The 22,103-nt window shown below is 43.4% G+C and overlaps 2 protein-coding genes across 3 annotated transcripts in view; one reads left to right on the top strand and one right to left on the bottom strand.

The window, feature by feature from the left end:
- The window catches only part of SPAG17 (sperm associated antigen 17), a 125,630-nt gene extending 116,384 nt beyond the window's left edge, over positions 1-9,246 (top strand). The window contains exons 45-48 of the mRNA XM_063128923.1: positions 473-533; positions 1,637-1,781; positions 4,948-5,085; positions 9,166-9,246. Of these exons, the coding sequence (XP_062984993.1) occupies positions 473-533; positions 1,637-1,781; positions 4,948-5,084 (343 nt within the window). The 3' untranslated portion in view covers position 5,085; positions 9,166-9,246. The remainder of the gene's footprint in view (positions 1-472; positions 534-1,636; positions 1,782-4,947; positions 5,086-9,165) is intronic.
- A 1,033-nt stretch (positions 9,247-10,279) lies between these two features.
- The window catches only part of WDR3 (WD repeat domain 3), a 36,341-nt gene continuing 24,517 nt past the window's right edge, over positions 10,280-22,103 (bottom strand). For both annotated transcript variants that reach the window (XM_063128921.1, XM_063128922.1), the window contains exons 17-27: positions 21,774-21,874; positions 20,682-20,793; positions 20,436-20,570; positions 18,627-18,677; positions 17,393-17,458; positions 16,447-16,539; positions 15,142-15,189; positions 13,487-13,530; positions 12,940-13,068; positions 11,916-12,009; positions 10,280-10,993 (exon numbers count right to left, since the gene is read on the bottom strand). In XM_063128921.1, coding sequence (XP_062984991.1) covers positions 10,838-10,993; positions 11,916-12,009; positions 12,940-13,068; positions 13,487-13,530; positions 15,142-15,189; positions 16,447-16,539; positions 17,393-17,458; positions 18,627-18,677; positions 20,436-20,570; positions 20,682-20,793; positions 21,774-21,874 — 1,029 coding nt within the window. In that variant the 3' untranslated portion in view covers positions 10,280-10,837. The remainder of the gene's footprint in view (positions 10,994-11,915; positions 12,010-12,939; positions 13,069-13,486; positions 13,531-15,141; positions 15,190-16,446; positions 16,540-17,392; positions 17,459-18,626; positions 18,678-20,435; positions 20,571-20,681; positions 20,794-21,773; positions 21,875-22,103) is intronic.

Below are 22,103 nucleotides of genomic sequence, written 5' to 3'. Positions count from 1 at the left end.
TTTGGGCGAATGCACACTGGCACTAATCCACACATACAATTCCGTGGAATCCACATGACTCAGAAAAAGCCAATCTGCTGCAAAATCTGCACTTTGGATTCATAGCAATCCAAAGTAGAGTCCATTGCAGATTTCTCTGACATCCCTGATAGGATTTCCAGTGCTATTTTGCACCTAAAGGAATCTAACCTTTGCCCCGGATTGCTGTAGTGTTTGGGAACTGTGGAGCATGTAAAACTGTAAACATGAATATTCGTGTTTAAGGTATGTGCGCCTCTTGGGTTTACCTGTCTGTTTTTGTTTCCATGCTCCTACCTTGTAGGGGAGAAGCCAGAAAGTGGTACTGTATGATAAAGGGCTGCTGAAAAAATGTGGTAATCATGAGAGTCCAAATATATGACTGATATATCTTCCTACTTCCCTGACTCATTCATTCCCAACCAGTAGGCTAACTCCTCCTATTACTTGGCAGGTTTCGGGTGAAACAACCACCCCCCTGCACTGGACTGCGAGTGAGCTATACCCCAGGGCCTGTAAGTCATGGGGGGTGTGTGTGGGTTGGGCCGTTCAATTGTCTTTCACTGGTCAGGTTTTCAGTGTTCTAAGTTGTCTATGAGGGATTTCCAACATTGAGCTGCAGGCATCTAAGTCTTGGGGCTTTCAGATAAAGGCATTAGAAGCAGTAGTTCATAGAATCAGTTCTCATAACCCCAGGGTCTCAGGGCCAATTTACATCAATTAATTGCCTCAAGCTGAGTTTGGGGTTGCTTCATTCTAACATAATGTCTGGTCTTGTGAATAAGCTGAGAGTGTAGTTCACCAGTTCCTGGGACATAATTCAAGACATTTGTAAGACGGATCACCAGTTGTGATAGTTCACATCAAAATAGTTGGATGAATCAGAAAATCAGCTGCCAGTAGTTCCACTGGGAAAAAAGCTGGGTACTCTGGGTAATATGTCATTTCTCCTCAGCAGAGGTAATAAGAGAAACGTGCAGAACTTCTGATGAAACTCTTTAGTGGGGGTTCCTAGATTTGGGGGACCTACTCTTGCCCCAGATGTGGAAGCTCCACAACAGTATCCTTAATGGTTGCATTAGTTTATCTTACTGCGTTAAATTTCTTTGCTGCTGAACGACTGTACTATCAACTTCTACGAATAGTATCTACAGTAGAATTGCAATAAATTCAAATGTTGAGTTGATGTTGGAAGACCATATTTCCAATTTTGTAAAAAGGGAAGACCTACCCTCCTACTTTCTCGTCTGCAATGGCTAAGTGCTCCAGATTCACCATCTTTATCTAACTCTTGCCATATAGTGTCCCACATAATGGACAGGGCATGTAGACAGATTATGGGTGCCAACATGGTGCCTTCCAGATGTTTTGGATTATGACTCCCATAATCTGTGACCATTGGCCATGCTGTTTGGAGTTGGGGTGTTGTTTTCCAAGATGCCCCTAAGGAAAACTTTATTAAATGAAGAAGTGTCTTTGGTGGAAAATTCAGGTTACTGATAAACACAAGACCCACCAACAGTATTTTTGCTTTACTTTACGGAGAGGATTTAAAAAGTTGGGTGAGGAGGGAGATGTCTAACTTTAATCATGGTATATGACTTCCTGTTGTTTCCAGGTAGCTGCTGGGCTTCAAACTGAGCTGGAAATTGAGATTTATGCCATGGCTATAGGAGTAGGAGGAGATGAGGGCCTGGGCAAAATGTTCCATCAAATTGAAATTTACACGGAAACGGAAACTCTCTTCCTACCTGTGGAAGCAAATATCCTTTATTACTTTTTCTCTCTGGCCCATTCATACAGAACAAAGTGCTGGCCTTCACTCTACTGACATCTATTATAGGAGTTCACCTTCTCTTTAGACCATTTATTTTTATTTATTTCAAAGACTCTTATGCCACCTTTCAGGATAAAATCTTCTTACAACAGTATACGTTAGGGGTGTGCACTCTGCCCTGGAATTACCTGGTAGCCACAAACATCCACAGAGCAATCAATCTTCCAGAGCAGGGATTGGCCGCTTCCAAACCCATTAATTAATACCAGAGCAGAGACGTGCCGAATTGGAGCTTATCCTGCCTAAATTGAATATCTCCATATTTGGAAGATGCTGAATGGGATGAGGGGTAGCTTTGATATTGACTTCTGTGGCTAACCAATTAGGAATTGCCGCAGCGCTGTCCATGACCATATTCTCCTCCAATCACAGTGTTCAGGGGAGTGAAAAACTAATTGGCTGCTGATTCTGGCAGGGGGGGAGGGAGAGAGGGAGTGCATTTCTGCTCAGACTCATAGAAGTCAATCATCCACATTTCCACAGTGTGAAAGTGCTGCTGGGCTGGCTGGCTGGCATGGTGAGTGAGAAAGCTTCTACCCCTGAGTCAGCAAGCTCTTTATTTCAGTGGCTAGGCTTCCAGTGCAGGGGGCAAGGGGCTCAGTCCAATAGGTCTGGAGGGCACCAGGTTGGAGAAGGCTGGAGTCTGGAATTTAAAATATCTAAAAAATTAAGGCATGAATGGATCTGATTCAAATTTGGCATGGCTAAAGTCCTCCTTAAGAGCTATCACTGTGCCAAGTTTTATCTCTTTATCTTTAAAAATAAGGGAACTGTAAGCATTTCGGTTAATACCGGTTACCGAATACTGAACAGTTCTTTGACGGGTAATTTGATGAGGCAGAGAGAGGGGACCCACCTGGGAAATTGAGGCAGAGAACCACCTCTACAGACTCCAGATTGAATTTTGAGGCAGAAAAGACCCACTTTGCACACCACCATCATCTATAATATAAAATCACAATATAAAACTAAAAAAAAATAATCATGCAGGGCACAAATACTAAAAAGCATTTTGAAACAAAATCTAGCAGAGTAGGGACCATAAATGTCTACCACCACTTTGATAGGGAGAGGGAAGGACAATCACTGTCTTTGATGGGCCAGGCTTATTAAAATTAAGCAATTTTTCATTACTGAACAAAGTAGGTATGCTTCACACCTTCTTTCACAATAAAGAAGCAGCTCCTCTCAAGCATTATTTAGCTAGGATAATGAGAAAGAAAGGGGTGGTTTTGGGGAGGTGTCTGATGCGGAGTTGCAGACTTTAATTCTAGGGGTGTAAACTGACAAGATTTGGTTCAGACCACAATTTGGAAAAGAGCTCAATTGGACTTGGATCAATTCAGAGGCCACCCAATTGGACTTGGGTCCAAATCTGAACTAGAAATCTAAATTTTTGTACCTCCCGCTGACTATCATTGGAAATCACCTAAAGGCTATAACTTTCCCGCTCTTTAAAAGGATTTCCTGATTCTCCCCCCGCCCCCTCATATTGTAAGAATAAGATTAAATTGCAGGGATAGATCATAGAATAGCAGAGTTGGAAGGGGCCCACATTGCCATCGAGTCCACCCCCCTGCTCAATGCAGGAATCCACCCTAAAGCATCCCTGACAGATGGTTGTCCAGCTGCCTCTTGAAGGCCTCTAGTGTGGGAGAGCCCACAACCTCCCTAGGTAACTGATTCCATTGTCGTACTGCTCTAACAGTCAGGAAGTTTTTCCTGATGTGCAGCCGGAATCTGGCTTCCTTTAACTTGAGCCTGTTATTCCGTGTTCTGCACTCTGGGAGGATTGAGAAGAGATCCTGGCCCTCCTCTGTGTGACAACCTTTTAAGTATTTGAAGAGTGCTCTCATGTCTCCCCTCATTCTTCTCTTCTCCAAGCTAAACATGCCCAGTTCTTTCAGTCTCTCTTCATAGGGCTTTGTTTCCAGACCCCTGATCATCCTGGTTGCTCTCCTCTGAAGATGGGACCATGACTACCACGTTTCAGATGATTTAACACTTTAAGGTCTTTTTATTTATTTCTGCTAATTTGGCACCAAAGTCTCTAAAAGTGAAATAGAGCAGGGATGGATGATGAGGTGGACCGTACCGGCAGAGGCATTTTCCAAGCAAGAACCCAGTACTACACCCTCATAGATCCAAGAATCTCTTTTAAGGTTCCTGGGAGAGAACACTAGTAAAGAGTAGGGTTGTGCGCTTCGGGTTTTCAGAGTGGAGAGGGGATGGTTTAAACACCATCGAATACCCGCAGAGCAAAGAGTTGCCCCATTGAAGCTCTGCTCCGTTTTTGGATAACTGCTCTATTGTAGTCTATGGAAAGTAAGAAAAATGCTAACATCTCCATCATTTTAAAAGTTAAGAGATGAAACTTGGCACCATGATAGCTCTCAAGTAAGACTTTAGCCATGCGAAGTTGGAAACATCCATTCATGCCTTGATTTTTAGGAATTTTTTAAAGTTCGAATAACTACTCCATTGTAGTCAATGGAAATTAACAAAACCTCTTACATCTCTGTAATTTTTAAAGATAAAACGATGAAACTACTATGATAGCTCTTAAGTCACCATGCAGACGGCAGGGTTGTGTAAATTTACTCCGCTGATGTTGTATTAATTCACTCCAATTTATATCCGAAACTGTGCATTTGTGAGATCTTTTATCCTTTACTTTGCTGATGCACAGCTGTGCACATTCAGCTTATAAAAACAGAGAAACGCCTGGTGGTTTGCTCTAATGGAGCAGGGATACCAGTGAGGAACAGAATGGAAAGTAGGTTGTATCACTCCTAACCACCTCCACCTTCCACAGAAGCAACTTTTCATCATCTGTTGGAAATGGAGTTTGGCAAATTAATCCTGGGAGAATACAACTTCGTATCCCACTGATGAACAGGCCTTTTTCTTCCTTGCTTAACTATACCTTAAACTCTTGCCTTTCCTGTCAGATAAACCACCTGTGTTCTCTAGTCTTTTCTTTCCTGCCTTTTATATCACCTAAATTAAAAGTGTCAGCTAGAATCTAGAGGGCTTTATCGCTTCTTGAAGGTGCTTTGCAAAGCAATGTCCATCCTTAATATGCCTTTCACCAGTCTTAACAGGCAACGTTTATGAACACAGAACCCCAGACTACCCACAAGGGGAAAAGGCTTCCTCCATCCGGCTGGTTTCAACAAGTCCAATCTCTCGTTTTAGGGTTATACTACCTCGTAAGATTCCTAGTTAATGTAAGTTATTACATTTAAACATGGAAATTCTATTCTCCATATCACAATGAAGGCTTGCAAGTAGCAGCTGTACTGTGCATTTAGAAGTGTTCTTCTTGGCTAAATGGTAAATAATGTCATCTTGTGGTGAATTTACTATTAATTATGAACATGACAACTGGGCCTTTAGGGGGGGGGAAGTTGCTCTCTGCCAAAGAGAGACCCCCTCTGTGTCTTGCTGCTGCTCTTTGTGCTGCTAGCAAAGAACTTAAAAGTCCTGCCTCTAAAAGTGGATGGGAGGGGTGTCAAAGGCAGCAGGAGTGTCTTCGGTGTATTCTTGCCATTTGTTAAAATTCTGAATGTTATTTTTTCTTGCATTTACAGCGGTGGCCAAAATTGTGGACACTTTTTGAAATTTTCATGTTTTGCAACTTTGCATGCTTATAGAAAATGTTCTGTTTCACGAAATTCAAATGTTTATATACCAATTGAAAGAGAATTTAATGCTGAATTCAATACAAAAAAAGTTTTGCTTACTTTAGTCTAAAAACAAACACAGGTGTGATCGAGTGAAGAAGCGGATTGGAATTGCAACCCCTACTGGCCAATCACAGTCCTTGTTCTGGGGACCAATCACATGGCAGTAGCTGCGATACATCCTGTTTCAAGTTGGGGAAAGTCAGTTTTGCTGTTTGTTCTGTACCTGAAGTGCAATTGGCGATTGTGTGAATATTTAAAGTATTTCTCAAATTAAAAGTGTATGTACATACAACATAAATAAAGCAAGGGCGCCAAAGAAAAGAGTTGATTGGACACCCAGGAAAAGAAGCAGGGTGGTTGTATTACGTGAATCAGGTCTTTCATTTGAATTTTGTGAAACAGAACATGTTCTATAAGCATGCAAAGTTCCAAAACTTGAAAATTTCAAAAAGTGTCCACAATTTTGGCCACCACTGTATACCCCACTTTATAACTTTTGATGATTTATCCCTTAGGAAGGAACTTTCACTGTTGGTTGATCCCATTTTATCCAAGGATTCCCCAAAAAGAAATTGTGATAAGCTGGCCGCCATTCAGGTTAAACCTTCAGCTATCACCTTAGTCTCTTCAGTCTGCTTGGGGAATTCTAAGTCCTCCTGCTCTTCAGGCCAACCTTAGAAAAATAAATAAAAAGGTTCCTTGGATTTACTTGCCCAAAGTTCAGAAAACACAGACATTAACAAAACTTTGTGAAATATCTTACCATCCCAAGGGCTGGCTTAGTGGCTGTGCAGTCTTGCACATGGGGAAGGTTTTGAGAAATGCCCTTTTAAAACAATGTAGCTAAACGTCCAGACATAAAAAGTTTATGTATGTGTGTTGGGGGCAGCAGAAGGAAAATCGCACACACAGAATTCCAAATGAGATGTAATGAAGCCAATGTTACACAATTAGTTACTTGTTGTGTACTTGAGTAGACTCTTGAGTTTTAGAGCGTATGCCGAGTTCATGGTAGAGTATGGCTGAGAGAGACCATTTTTGGACTTCTGATAGATATTTGCAGGAAGCCCGTCTGAGGGTAAGATTTCACATCTTTATGGGGATCGGAGTCCAGTAAAACCTGGCCCTCCAGCAGAGCGGAATATTGTTTTGTCCAACAATGAGACAAGCTGCATTCCTACTGTCAGTGATGTAGTCAGCTAATCAGAAAATAGTTTAAATACAAGATCCACCTCCCTAACAACTCTGAATTTACATGTCAAAAGAGTTAGTCAGTTCAAACCAGCTGCATGTTAAATTCAGGATCTATGATCATACAGGCTTACTACAAGGGTGAGAAACACCAGAGACTCTAAATTAAATCAGAATATAAGGGTTCATCATAAAATACAGTAAAAATTCCCACAGATTAAAAACACAGACATTCACACAAACAGTAATGCTGGGTGCACAGGTCAGAGTTCCCAATCTTACAAACTCTTTATGCAGCTGGTTCCAGATGTTGAGCAGATAGCAGCTGACAACCACATCTCAAGATTGGTGCATAAACCTGACCCTCTAGATGGGTCATCTGCCCCTAACCACGGCCCTGGAAAAAGTCACCCATCATCACTGCATCCCCGCCTGCTGCTGAATTGCCCCATGTGGAAGGCAGAAGGGCACATAAGCAAGGAGAGGCGAGCCTGCAGGACTCCCAGTCTTTAAGACCTTTGTAGAAGAACCTGCCTGTGGCCTACATAGGACCTTTCTATGTGTGGGACTACAAAGATGATCTGGACGTTCGTAGGGGGGGAACAAAACGTAAGAACTTTCCTTGACATCCCCAACCCCAAGCACTGTATTGAAAAAACTGCTATATCTGAAAACAGTTAAAGGAAGAGATTTATGTTGTTAGAAACTTTTTGAATTTCCAAGTTATGGAAACAATCCAGCCATAGTCCTGCTTATTTTAATGGGAAATATTTAAGCACATCCTTCACATCAATAACACTTGGCTGAAACACAGGCTAACCTCACCTATTTTTGTACGTTCTCTTTTAGTATAACGAACTCTCCTCTCCTTACACATCACCCTCATTCATCAGTTACTTGTACAATCATAGTCTTTCCTCAAGCCATTTCTAAAAAAAAAAAAATCTAATTATGCCAACCTCAAGATGTACCTTCTAAATTCAGGGCACTGGAGTCCATAACTCACTGAATCTTAGGCAGTTTCTATGCTAACTGTATGGTGGCTGCCTACATCAGTCATGGGCTGCAGTGGTTACATGACAGCACCTAGGTAACACTGAGACAAGTGGTTTCCGCTGACAGGATGGGGGATGTTCTACTGGTTCTGGATGGGATTGCACTCACCCTGAAGGAGCAGGTACTTAGCTTGGGGTTCTTTTAGATCCATCATTGTCACTTGAGGCTCAGGTGATCTCGGTGTCATGGAGTGCCTTTTACAAGCTCCGGCTGGTGGCCCAGCTACGCCCCTATCTGGACAGGGATAACCTGGCTTCAGTTGTCCATGCCCTGGTAACCTCCAAGTTAGATTACAGCAATGCACTCTATGTAGGGCTGCCTTTGAAGACGGTTCTGAAGCTGCAGCTCGTGCAAAATGCAGCAGCCAGATTGATTTCCAGAACCAGAAGGTTCAACCATATAACATCTGCTCCGGTCCACTTGCACTGGCTGCCTGTATGTTTCCAAGCCCAATTCAAGGTGCTGGTTTTGACCTATAAAGCCTTACACGGCTTGGGACCACAATACCTGACGGAACGCCTCTCCCAACGTGAATATACCCAGTCACTACATACAACATCTGAGGTTCTCCTACGGGTGCCTACTCCAAGAGAGGCTCGGAGTGTGGCAACGAGGGACAGGGCCTTTTCGGTGGTGGCCCCCAGACTATGGAACGATCTCCCTGAAGAGGCTTGCCTGGCGCCAACGCTATCTTTCCGGCACCAGGTTAAGACTTTCCTCTTTGCCCAGGCATATGGCGGCACATCTAAATCACCCACATGTTTAGTTTTTTAACGGTTTTTAATGCTTTATGTGTGTATGTTCTATGTTTTAGAATTTTAAATTTTGTATACTCATTTTTATCTTAATTTTAGAATTTCTGTAAACTGCCCAGAGAGCCCTGGCTATGGGGGCAGTATATAAGTGTAATAAAATAAATAAATAAATTGGGACTCACGGGGAAGAGAATGCCAACCTGCTGTAGCTCAACTTGAGCTAATGTTGTATCTGTTCTGTAGAGGGTGAAGTAGCCCCCTTTCCTCCTGCCAAAGATACTTTGGGGGCTGAGAAAGGAACTGCTGTCAACAGTATTTTTTTTACTGGGTTTGAATCCTTTTAAAGCACATTCAGCTGATCCAATAGTTGCATTTCCCTCTGCAGATTAGAAATATAAACACAAATAACCACCACAGTGGTCTAGAATGCATAATTTTCCTGGTTTCAGGTTCACACATTCCTTGTCTCACTCCCTTAGCAGAACTTCAGCATCGTCCTTACGGACAAATCCCTCCCTAGACCTGCCCTATGAGAAAGTTTCACTGCTGGAAGAAGAACTACAATGAAAGTTGTATGTATCCTGGTATTTTTTAAGTTTGTGTTTATTTTATTTTGCAGAACGGACCATAGCAGGCCTGGAATAAAAATCCCAGCATCGTGACAGTCCTACAGTGATACGATTTTAGTCTAGCAGGAAAATTATTTTTTTGTTTTTAAAGTTTAACAAAAAAAACCATAAATTTCTTTACTATCATTCATTCGTTGTGTTAATGTAAAGTGACATCACTTCACAGCATATCATCAATCTACTAATATGAATATTTAGCCATAAACCTATAGCAATAAAAAATGACTTCCTTGCTACTGTGGCATGAGTCTGGTGTTGAGTGGTAATCTCAATAATGCTTTTTGTTTCCAAAGTTACACATGTATCTATAGATTACACACTTAAGGGAGGACTGATTTCTTTTCTCTTTTTTTTTTTTGAAATATTACTTAACTTGAGGTATTGGAAATCCTTCTAGCTTCGATATGGAAAATAATACTAGAAAGGAATTTACCTTCATTCTGCTACTGTACATCCAGAGAATGAATGTTTAGCTCACAGAGGTCAGCTTCTAAATAAATAGCCAGTAATGGAGTTTCGTTGGGGTTCCAGATGTAGGACTGAGCCGACAACACAAGCAAGTTCATGGTAAGTGCTAGTTAAAATGCACTTGATGTCAGTATTGAAGATACAGGACTACAGTTGTTAAAGATCGTATGGAAATGCCAGCTACACAGCCCATACAGAGAAGATGTCACTCCCTTCTTTAAAAGAGCAAAAGCCATGGGACAGTTGGGCCTCTCCCACTCTAAAAACATAGGTAAAAATAAATAAATGAGTCAAATGTCATAAGGCTGATATCTCAGAGGAAAAATGTGGTATAAATTCAAATACATCCCTGCAGTTTGTGAAGCAGCAGACAATGAGTACTAGAAGTGGCGACTTACAACATTATTCGGTTGAGAAGGAACGTTTTGAACACACCATGAAGATCCAGGAGAAAGGGAAGGATACTGCTTGTTTCCAAATGGATTTAAGAGCAAAGCTAGAGTTCTGTATTTGGATTGTGTGCTTATTGGAGACTCTTAACAAAGCAAGACGTGCTTTTCCCACACATACAACACACTGCAGTGCCCATAAGAGCTCCCCGTCGCATTCTTAAATGCCTAAGAAGTTGCAACATGATATTTTTGTATCTGCAAGTCTTTACTTCAGTTAATCTCAAATGAAACCAAACCAAGCACTTCAGATTAGATTATCAAAGCATTTCCACGACAATTTTTTTTTTAAAAAAAAAGGCTTTAGAAATAAACAGCAGGTTCTAATTGCAAGCTACTATATTTGCAAACATGTTGAGGATGAGGGGGGAGTGTTGCGGAACAAGGCTAAAATGTTCGCTGATCCAGGATAATTTGGCTTCGTTTTGTCACATACACAAACCCGATTGACTGTGAAGTGAGGTCATCATTTTGCTCATGTGGATCCTGATTCGCTGGGCAGGAAGAGGCCTGGTAGGGTTTTTAAGGTGCCAAATCACAGTTAAGGAAAGGCAGCTGCAAACAGTAGGTGAAAAGATAGCCTGGGGATGGAGTGCAGTCCTTCCCTCTTGAGCTGAACTTCTCTAGGTGAGAACTCCATACAATTCTACTGCATTTCTCTACAGAACCAAGACCTTGCCCCATCCCAAACTCATGAAATCCAACACACCACTGCTGGAACAAGTTCCTCCAGCTGTGGCAGTAGTTAGACCACTGCAAGAATCATCCTCTGTTTCTTCTTTCTCTTCCTCTTTTTCTCCTCAAATCGGTCAGTAGCATCAGCAAAAAAAGTCACTTCATCTTTGGCCTCAATTTCTCTCTTCAGGAACTGCAGACCGGCCATATTAAACCCCAGCACATCCTGGAGACAAAGCATAAGCATGCACAGGTGAGGAAGAACTTGGGAGAGAGTGTACTTAGAAGGCACATCAGAGATATTCTGACATCACTTGCTGTGTTCAGTGGTGCTTTTCCTCCTATTCTAATAAATTCAAGCTACTTTTACCAATAAACCTTACTTTAGACACAATCTCAGTAATCTTTACACTCCTCCTGTAAGGTTTACCAACATTATCCTCTTCCTTGTTGAGAGCCAGTGTGGTGTAGTTGCTAAAGTGTTGGACTGGGAGTCGGGAAATCCGGGTTCTACTCCCCACTCGGCCATGGAAACCCACTGGGTGACTTTGGACCAGTCACAGACACTCAGTCCAACCTAAGTCACAGGGTTGTTGTGAGGATAAAATGGAGAGGAGGAGGAGAATTATGTACGCCGCCTTGGGTTCCTTGGAGGAAAAAGGCGGGATATAAATGCAGTAAGTTTATTGCAGGTGGGAATCAGAGAGTAAAAAATAATGCTTGCGCAAGGCCATCAAGTAAGTTCAAGATTGAAGTGAGATTTCTCAACTTACCCTGCTCTATTATATATTTATTTATTACATTTTTATACCACCCAATAGCCAAAGCTCTCTGGGCAGTTCACAATAATTAAAACTATAAAATACAACATGATTAAATGCAATATAAAAGCTTTAAACTATAGTATAAAATAAAAACGACCAAATAACCAGCAGTGCAACGATTTAAAATACTGTGACATTTTAAACAACAGGAACTGAAAGACTAATTGCCTGGGAAAATAAGGCCTTCAACTGGTGCTGAAAAGAGCACAATGTAGGTGGCCTGGGAAGCTCATTCCACAACTGGGGTGCCACAACAGAAAAGGCTCCTCTTAGTAGCCACCCTTTCTCACCTGTCTCAGCAACATCTCATAGATGCATGCTTACCCTCACTTGACTGACTTGAAAGATGGTGGTTTTCTTCAGATTCTGCATCACCTTAACAAGAAGCTGATTGCTTGTGATCTGTCCAAAGTGGATCCTGAGAGGTGGGTGAAAAAAAAATACCAAACCTTTTAGACTATCAAGGCTTTTGTCAAGTTCTGGTTTCCTGGCTAATCTAGGAGATCTACATTTTCGTTGTCTTTTGACTGAAGGAATAAAAGAGGTGTCCAAAGTTTTAGAGCAGAGGTTGGGGAACGTGCAGCCTTCACCCTAATTTCATGCATGTGGGGAGAGCCCAGAGGGAAAGGAGAAAAAACCTAGGAATGGCCAAAATGGATGTAGTGATGGAAAGGGTGGGGTGAAGCCCTAGTCCAGACATCTGGTAAGGAGGTTGGGGGAATGGGGTCAGGAAACTAAAGTAGACAGAGTGAAGGGTGGGGAAGCCCTCTGTAAGTGCTCTGTCAGATTTCTGGCAAAAGTGATTTGTCATCCGTCGTCCCCGGCAGTTTGCTGGATGGGAAAGGAGAGGGAGAGACTGAAATGAGAGAAGGAAAAGGGGGATGGCCCTGGCCACTTCTGACTCCAGCTCCACTCGCTGCTGGCGTGCAGGCCCTGAGACATTACCCCTAAGGGAAATGTGGTCTTCAACAGAGAAAAGGTCCCCCCTTCCATAAATCTTCAGCCTAAGTGCAATTTTCAATCTCACATGTGTCCCTTCTGAAGACTGTTAAAGCACTAGAGAAAGCAGAAAGCAGCCCCTTTTTAATTGAATGTTCTTGCTAAACAGAAATTATGGGTTCTTCTACCACGAAGGCTGAATAAGCATTAAGGAACTTAGTTTCACAACTCAATTTACACACCTGGGAATTAGTGCTTCACCCAAGTGCTATAGAAAGGCAGCAGTTATCACCAGTTTGATAGCTATCGGACACCTGCGTATTAATAATCCCATCGAGCCTTGGGCTAGCCATGGCCCACCTCAGCACTATGGAGATTCCCCTGCGCTTCCTTTAGCTGTGAGGTTTACCTGAGCAGAAACAGGAGAGCCCGGCAGAGCAGCTCTACCTCTGAACCCAACTGAAGGTACTGGTTGAAGAGCACGAGAAGGTCAGGCACGTATGAGAAGGGCAGCACCAACAGAGATTCTTCCAATTCGCTGTGGGGGAAGAGAGGAATGTAAGATTCCGGCCTCTCTCCCCTCCTTCCCCCAGGCATAACTAACCACAGGCTAAGTGAAATAACTTAAGATTCTAGTGCTTAAGGATTCTGTATCCTGTACCTTCCCACTTTGTATTCTAGACAACATTAAAATTCAAATGATTTTCCCACTTTGTATTCTAGACAACATTAAAATTCAAATGTTTTAGTAGAGAAACTTATGTCAGTGCAGTAACTTCTTGCAAGTTCGATGAACGCATAAAAGTTAATCACACCTCTTGATTTTTTCTTGCAAAATACTGTACACACAATCTTGCTGTAGCCATCTTATTTCCTGTTACAACAGTTCCAATCAGCCAGGCTGATTGGAAGCCATTCACAAATCCTTTGACAGCAAAAACCTTCCAGGCACTCACCTTGACTTCACTTTCTTGAGGATATCTAGCACATAAGCAGAAGGCTGTAAGGAAAGACAAGGGTGGATGCCACTGTCAGCTCATGTTCCTTATGGGAAAATCTGTGACTTGGCTTCAGTAAGCCAGGAAACACAATTCAAGAAGCACAACCCTTTTATGACTTATGGATTCATACCCCTCGAGGCAAAAAACGCTGCTTGTAAAATTTATTTTCCTATTAAGGTTAGTGACAAAAGACAAATCATGCAGAATGCAGTGTTTACAGTAAGTCTGTTAATTCTCCCCAAATATCACAAAAACCTTGGAATGCAAGTGCATACAATCATTTGTAAACTTATTGCTGGTTGACAAACTAGATGGCAATCAAGCCACATAGAATCATAGAATAGCAGAGTTGGAAGGGGCCTACAAGGCCATCGAGTCCAACCCCCTGCTCAATGCAGGAATCCACCCTAAAGCATCCCTAACAGATGCTTGTCCAGCTGCCTCTTGAAGGCCTCTAGTGTGGAAGAGCCCACAACCTCCCTAGGTAACTGATTCCATTGTGGTACTGCTCTAACAGTCAGGAAGTTTTTCCTGATGTCCAGCCGGAATCTGGCTTCCTTTAACTTGAGCCCGTTATTCCGTGTCCTGCACTCTGGGAGGATTGAGAAGAGATCCTGGCCCTCCTCTGTGTGACAACCTTTTAAGTATTTGAAGAGAGCTCTCATGTCTCCCCTCAATCTTCTCTTCTCCAGGCTAACCATGCCCAGTTCTTTCAGTCTCTCTTCATAGGGCTTTGTTTCCAGACCCCTGATCATCCTGGTTGCCCTCCTCTGAACACGCTCCAGCTTGTCTGCGTCCTTCTTGAATTGTGGAGCCCAGAACTGGACGCAGTACTCTAGATGAGGCCTAACCAGGGCAATACTCTAGATGAGGCCTAACCAGGGCAATACCAATTTTACCCCGACTCCGCAACTAACAGAAAATTTTTATTGTGAGACACGATTAAAAATCCTCCTCGCTGCAGAGTCAGGAACTACAAACAGATGACCAGCTCACCACGTAACTGCCCATGGGGAACTCGCCCAAGAGGCTTGCCACATGGCCAACGGCAGTCTGGATACAGCCTCAAAAAAGCATGCAAGGGTTCTGCTTCACCTACATTGACTGTACAGCCTGCACTACTTACAAGCAGTTATGAATTAGGCCTCGTTCCCACCAAGATCAAATCTGTATTTAGGTTCTACCATTTTAGAATACAAATGGGGAGCTGATGTGATTGAGTGCTCTAACAAACACCTTATATCAGAAAGGAAATCGAGGGGGGAAAGAGAAGGAATTTGAGAAGGGGGGAAATGAAGATGGAAGGAAGTCTTCAAAAATAAAAGCATAGTTCACTAGAGAAAAAGAAAACACAAGGGTGACTTTTCAGACACATCTGCCAAGGGACGCTCAAACAAAGAATGAATACAAGTTAACCTCAAGTTAAGCAAAACGTGCTGCTGCAGAATCATAGCCTATCAAAAGGAACAAAACACATATTAACCCACGAGAAGCTCCATCCAATCACTCACCAGCATCACACACAATCCTGAACACAGGATCAGCTTTCACACCAAGAAAAAAACAGAAACAGATTAACATTCCATAAAGTGGCCACACGTTTCACTTACAGAAATATTGCCATATGCCCGAAGAATTGGGTTTACAGGAAGAGGAACCTGCAGACAGAAAATAGGTTACATTATAGGCACATTTCTTCTTCTCTTCTTGACTTTCCCAAAGGCATTTGCTAATGTGAGATTAAATTATTTTTAAAATCTTTTTATCTGCAGCACAACAACAACATTATTTATTTATTTATTTATTTCATTTTTATACCACCCAATAGCCGAAGCTCTCTGGGCGGTTCACAAGCTGTGTGTTATCAATACAGAGTATCCAGCCAACTGACGCTAGTAGGAGAAACACTCAAATGCAGCAGGAGCAGTGGGATCATCAGTCCACTGAGTGAGAGGGTGGTGGGCAGTTTTCCTTTCCTTTGAGCATTTACACGAATTCATACCTGCACAATTGTGCACTTCAGGCTATGTGGGGAAATACACATTTTGGGTAGTTTTCTTTATTTTTGCTTATTTTCCAAAGGTTTATTTGGGCCACCCCCTATTTGGTGCACCTAGGATTTGCCCCCACCCCGGTGAAACTGTGCAGGAGCCTGAAGGTGGATCGGGTGCTCCCCAACTAGGAGGGTTGCCTATGAAGTGTGGACCCAGTCCTGAAAACTTTCAGGATAGGACTTGAGCCAGGGATGAAGGCGATCACCCCTCTCTGCTCCCTTCCAACTGAGATTTCATTAGATACATACAGTTAACCAACCTCAACTTCTGAATACTTTAAGCACAAATTTCTAGAAACTTCCACATACTAAAGCTTATGCACAGAACTTGGATTTCCAGAAACTCATTTTTCAGACAGAGAGAGGCAGATTTTAGCTTTCATGTTTTTTCAAGAAAACCATTCAAGTACCTAGAGAGAGCCTCCTGAAATCACACAAACCAAAAGGAGCATCAGAGGTGATAAAGATGTCAGAAATTGTACTGAATAGTAGGAGGCACCTTAGAAGAGAAATCAAGGAAATGGCACTGTGATCTTCGGAACTCATTGCAATTTTGTTTAGAACCAGCTTTCTACATTCAATCCCTAGCTCAGAATTGAAACTTTCTCAGACACAACTGCATTGTCAAAATCCATTGGTGGCAGTTCTTGTAACAGACACAGAAGTGCCAACCCTGCACAGTTCCAAAGCGTTGTTGAGAGATAACTGACTACGCAGTTTAGGGTGTGGGAAGGGAAGGAAGACTGCGAGGTCAGCTGCACCTTTGGTGTCTGAGCAATTTCTTTGGAAAGGGACTTTTTCTTGAACGTGGGGTCACACTGCACTGCATTGCATTGAACACAGAGCACACTTCCTTCCTCACCTCCTTTCCCGCAGCTCTGCAGATAGCTTTGTGTTCTTCCAGCTTGGCAGTCTCCTCTCTGTAGAGCTCAATGGCTTCCATGATCCGCTCAGCCTACAAACACAAACATAGCAAGCGGCGGAACAGGATGGAGTGTGTCAATGTGATGTACATCACTGCACATTAGAGCGATCACATACAGGATGCTAGAATAATCAAACACGTCTCGCTCTTCAAAGATCTCTGCTGTACCACCTCTGCTCTGTCAGTAGCATTAAATGCCTGCTCTGGCAAAACAAACTGCAATGTGGCCATTTTCCCCTGGGGAATACCACTGCTAGAAAAGTCAAAGCAGATAATCCTCATGCTGGTTTCAGCCAAGGCCAACAATGAACCTCAGCCACAGAATACATGACTCACATACTACGGAGAAATTCCATCTCTTGCTAAAGGCCCACTGAGGCAAGAAGATGTGCCCGCTCATTCAATGTGCAGGTTCACACAATCTGATAAGCCATGGATGGCTACAGCACATGCTGGAGTGTGTGTGTGCATGCAGCCATTGAGCATATCCCCCCCCCTGAGCAGTGGGGGTTGTGTGAGACTCAAACCATCCTTGTACAACCCATGACCTGTTCTAGGAGCGAGCGTTGTTGAACTGTCGCACAACCCCCACTGCCCGGGTTCGGACAACACGACAAGCTGTTTGAATATTCAAAAACCACCTGGCATGCATTGCAGTCCACCATGGCAAGCCAGAGTGATCTGCAGTGATCATGCAAACCGGGCCAATGTATTACAAAGTCTGTGCTTCCATAAGAGAGCATCTTCAGATAGAAAGCTTTAAACAGAGCATGCAAGCAAAGTTTGCTATTATTTGTTTAAAAACGAGGACGTTATCTAAGCACTTTCCCCCTTCTACGAAAGTGAGTGCCCATTAGGAAGCCTTGTAGGAGGTGCCACTTACTGCCTTGACAGTTTCAATGGTCTTTTTCCCGGCTAATCCAACCTCTCCTTGAGTCTCCCCAGCAACCTGAAAAGACACAAAAACAGATTTTTAAACCAAATCCTGTAAAGTGGCTCTCTCCAGCAGTATCACACCATTTAGATCAGCACAACGGCAATTTTATCGCTGGTTTGATTCAAATACCCTTGAAGTTCTGTGTTTGAATTTGAATAGCCGTAAGCGAAGGATTTCCAAGAAACTGCTAATGGACTCTCTGTAACAGTATTCCTTCTTTCTTAAATTTATATCCTTCCTTTCTGCCAAAAATGGCACCCAAGACAACTAACAATAGTAAAATACAGATAAAAACCAATCTCAATTCAACTATAAAAACCAATCAATTATTAACACAATAGAAAGATATAGTATAGCTTAAATACTTACCCCTTTTTATGGGCAAGAAAACTATTATGAACTGAGTGACCCAAAACAGTATAAAACAGAACCCGAAGGTGCAGTGGGCCCGCTGCAGTCGAGGCTGGGCTGGCTCTGAGGATCCATTCTGAGTTTCAGTCAGGATTAGCCAGGACTCTAAAGGACCCGATCCCCAAAATAGCTTCAACACCTTGCACAGCTCCTTTAGAGTTCTGGCTGGTTCTGACTGAAACCCAGAATGGATTCCTGAGAGTTTCTGCATTTAACTCTGATTATAGCCAAAAGCTTTAATGAAAATAACAACAGGAGCCAGAGCTAGAAAAATCTTAACAGGCTTGTCTTAAAAATAAATGTGATGTTCTCTTTTCTCGATGGAATGAAGAGGAAGAAACTCCTGCATTGCATCTTGACCGGAACCAAATAAGTAAACCTTAGAGCAGAATCAGTTTTCTAGCACAAGTCCTGCTTCTTGAGACCTAAAACTACATCACGAAACGACCCTGATATGCTTATATGATGGTGTTAAGCTAGTTAAGCAAACTTTCTTCTAAAAACTAGAACTGGTGATAAACTACTGCATGCGCCTGAGTGATTGCCAGTGTCAATGTAAACCACTCACGCCCAATAGGCCACCCAAACGTGAAGGACGAGCACAACCAAGGAAGTGAGAGGCAGGATGTCTAACGTTTCCCTGGTGCACAGAAGCGTCCTTTCTATTCCGACTAGAGAACGGCTCCTTGAAGCGCCCAAGGAACTCCACGACTCCCCAGGAGCCTAAGAAGCAAGAGAACACTGTGATCTGGAAACAGATGTCACTTACCACAGGCTGGTCCTCCTTAGCTACACTGTCTTCATACTCCATTTCTCTTTGCTGCAGAAGAAAATGATTCATTGTATGAGCATAAGCACATACATTCAAACGACACTTCCAGATTCAGAATACCTGAAGAAACACAATTTGCAGCATGAATCTCCTCCCACTGAGCTTGACTGGAGAGAACAGCAGGGATTCCTCTGCGTGCTGATCTCCCTCCCAACAGGGAAGCAGCGTGCAGGCGGACGGATGTAACAGCAGGGATTCCCCTGCATGCTAGACTGGTCCACCCTACAGCCTCCCTAATGGGGAAGGCAGGGGACAGGTGAAGTTGCCCCAAGTGAAGCACCGTCTGGAGGAGCTCTGTCTAGCCAATGCTGCGGCCAGGGACTGACTGACACCCGGGTGTGTGTGTGTGTGTCATTCAGCTTGCGGAGGGCTGGGTGGGAGGTCATGCAGCCCCCAACCCTTGCTCTTGGATGAATATGACTAGGCAGGTCCATTTCAAATGGTTTTCAAACCTTTCTCCTATGGGTTGTCAGGAGAAAGACAAAGGAAGAGTGTGACCTCGTTGATTGTCCTGGATCAGTGGCTTTTGATACCACTGACCATGGTATGCTTCTAGATGGGCTATCCAGGAAGGGTGTGGGAAGCACGGCTTGGTGGTGATTCTGCCTCACCAATATGCTGGGAGGTTCCTGCTTGAGTCTTGGTAGTGATGGTTTGGGGTTCCACAGGGTTGTATTCTTTCCCCCATGCTGTTTAATGTCTACATGAAACCCCTGGGAGAGTTATTCATCCAGGGATTTGGTTTGAGGTGTTACTAGAATGTGGCTGACACTCATATTTATCTCTTATTTTCACTTGATGCAGGCCAGGCTGTAGCTCTCCTGAACATGTGCTGGCGCATATGGCAACAGACTGGATGAGGACAAACAAGGGGCTCAATGCAAATACTACATTTATTAGAAGGTAGTTCATCAACCCAGATGAAGGGTGTTCGGCCTGTTCTAGGTGGGATCCAATCCCACTAGAGGAGGCATGGAGGAACTTTTTTAGTCCAAGTATGGAATTACAACTTGGGAAAGATCTCGGGCCTGCATTCTATCTGTGGACCAGGCTGAAGGTAAAGTAGTTGTGGTTAATTGCGGAGTGTGCAGGGCCAAAATGAGATCCTTACTGATTTTAAGCCTACTCAAAGTAAGCAAGACAAGGTTTCTGCATGTCTACTTAGAAGTAAACAGGACTCAGTCACTCAGCAGCACTTTGTAATAGCATCCCAAATCTGAAAAATAAGGACATAAGAAGCACCATGCTGGATCAGACCGAGGGTCCATCTAGTCCAGCACTCTGTTCACACAGTGGCCATCCAGCCGTCGGCCAGGGATGAACAAGCAGGGCACAGGTGCAACAGCACTCTTCCACCCCATGTTCCCCAGCAACTGATGTATATGGGATTACTGCCATTGATACTGGAGGTTTTGTTGTTTATTCGTTCAGTCGCTTCCAACTCTTCGTGGCTTCATGGACAAGCCCACGCCAGAGCTTTCTGTCAGCAATCAGGACCAACAGCCATTGATAGCCTTCTCCTCCAAGTTTCTCTAGTTTTTTGGTTGGTTGTTTTTAAGTTGTGCAGAGCCATTGCGTGCTTTAAAAAAATCTTGCATTGCTGCCGCTAGGCAAGGCAAGTCTGGTAGGACAGGAGGCTTCTTCCGAAGCGTTTGGGACGCCCTCCACAGTCAAGGGAGAAACTGGGATCTGAATTCCTAGAATGGATACAGAAGGGGACGTCTTACAAAAGGCCACTTTTCTTACCGTCTCCCTCTCCTCCTCCAGAATAAGCGGCTCCCTTGTCCTTTCCCAGAGACGCAACGATTTGTCATGAGAGGAGGACACAAGATAGTCACCACTGGGGCTGAGTGCCAGGCACCACACTTCCCGGTGATGCCCCTGCAAGTGAGATATGCAAAAGCGGAGAGTGAGGGGAGAGAGAATTCTGCAGCACACGCCATAATCCGTAGGAGAAGCCCCTTCTCCCAAGACACAGCTTTCATATCTTACCTCCAGGGTCTGGATGTGCTCGAATTTATCAGCATCCCATTGTTTAATCCTGCGGTCCTTCCCTGCTGTAAAGAAGAGGTGGGACCTGGGTACAAACTGGAGATACATCACACTAAAGAATAAGAGAAAAGGAACATGAGAAGATACGGAAGATCACTACCTTTTACTAAGCGACCTTCACAGTCAGAATCACTGAGGGTAGTTAATAAAAAAATACAGAACTTCTTGTCCAGCTAAGGTTTCAGATAGCACTTCCTTCAAGCTCTGGGGAAGATGAGTTATACTGTCATCCTAAGCATGAACAGAAAAGTAAATAATTTGGGCAACTCAGGTCTGAGGATGAGAAATTGCTTTTGGTAAGAACACACGAGGGCGTCTGGCCCTTATAAGAAGTCCTAAAGTTTAAGAGTGTGCAGATAATGAGACGTGTTTATCCAATGTGTTTTTATTGAATGAGTTTTAATGTTTGAATTATAAATTTTAAAGTCTGTGTTTTGTTATATAGTGCTGAGTAACATACTATAGAAATGTAATAAATACATCTTTTCCCATTTAGCTGTCACTGGTACCTAGATGTGGCTCGTCGCCTTCTGTCTCTAGATGGGCCTCGTCGCCTTGCATAGGTGGGCTCCCAGAGGCACCTGCCGCTGCTATCTCTGCTTCTCTGGATTCATCCAGTACAAGCAGTGACCGCGTGATTCGCCAGGCTTTCTGAAGGTTCCTTCTAGCGCCACAAATGCAAGTCTACAAAATACAGTACCTCGAGTTGCCCCACTCCCCACAGGGTGACAAATTCCTTTTTTAAAAAAGCATTAACACAGACTGAAGTGAGCCTAGAAGAGGGATCAGTGGATGCTCCTAATTTCATGCCCATGAGGCGCTTTCCCTGCCCTTCAGCTGGGATGCTTGGTGCTAAAAACTGTTAGTTGAAGGGAGGAGGAGGAGGAGGAGGAGGGCCTGATACTCCAGAAGCTGCAGTCTCGAAGATTCAGTAAGTTGGCTTGTACTGATCCCCCAGACGGCATGGCAGAGCCTATAATGGCCGTGGACTTCTTTTAGGAGTTCCAGAGATATTCTTTGATTTCTACCTACCTGTCATCATGGGCAAAAAGAGATCTGTGGCAATCCCCAAAGTCTAAGCCCCAGATCTTCACATTCCTGTCAGCAGAGCCCGTTGCAATTAATGTGCCATCCTACAACAGAGCAGAGAGAGAGAGAGAGAGAGAAAAGAGAACTCAGTCACTAATGTGAGACGATGATTCTCCCCACCTTCCATCTATGGTTGATCAAGTAAAACGCACACACACACTTTTCTGGGTCAGTGCATGGCCCTGCATTCTGCTCTAAGAAAGATGAAGGGAACTCATTGTTTTAGCTCTCATCACCAAGCAGCCAACTCTACATGCCTTGTTTCTGTGCACC

The sequence above is a fragment of the Elgaria multicarinata genome, chromosome 6 (assembly GCF_023053635.1).
Source record: "Elgaria multicarinata webbii isolate HBS135686 ecotype San Diego chromosome 6, rElgMul1.1.pri, whole genome shotgun sequence".
Taxonomy (NCBI): domain Eukaryota; kingdom Metazoa; phylum Chordata; class Lepidosauria; order Squamata; family Anguidae; genus Elgaria; species Elgaria multicarinata.
The sequence above is the reverse complement of the archived record's forward strand: the minus strand, read 5'-3'. Positions and strand labels throughout refer to the sequence as shown.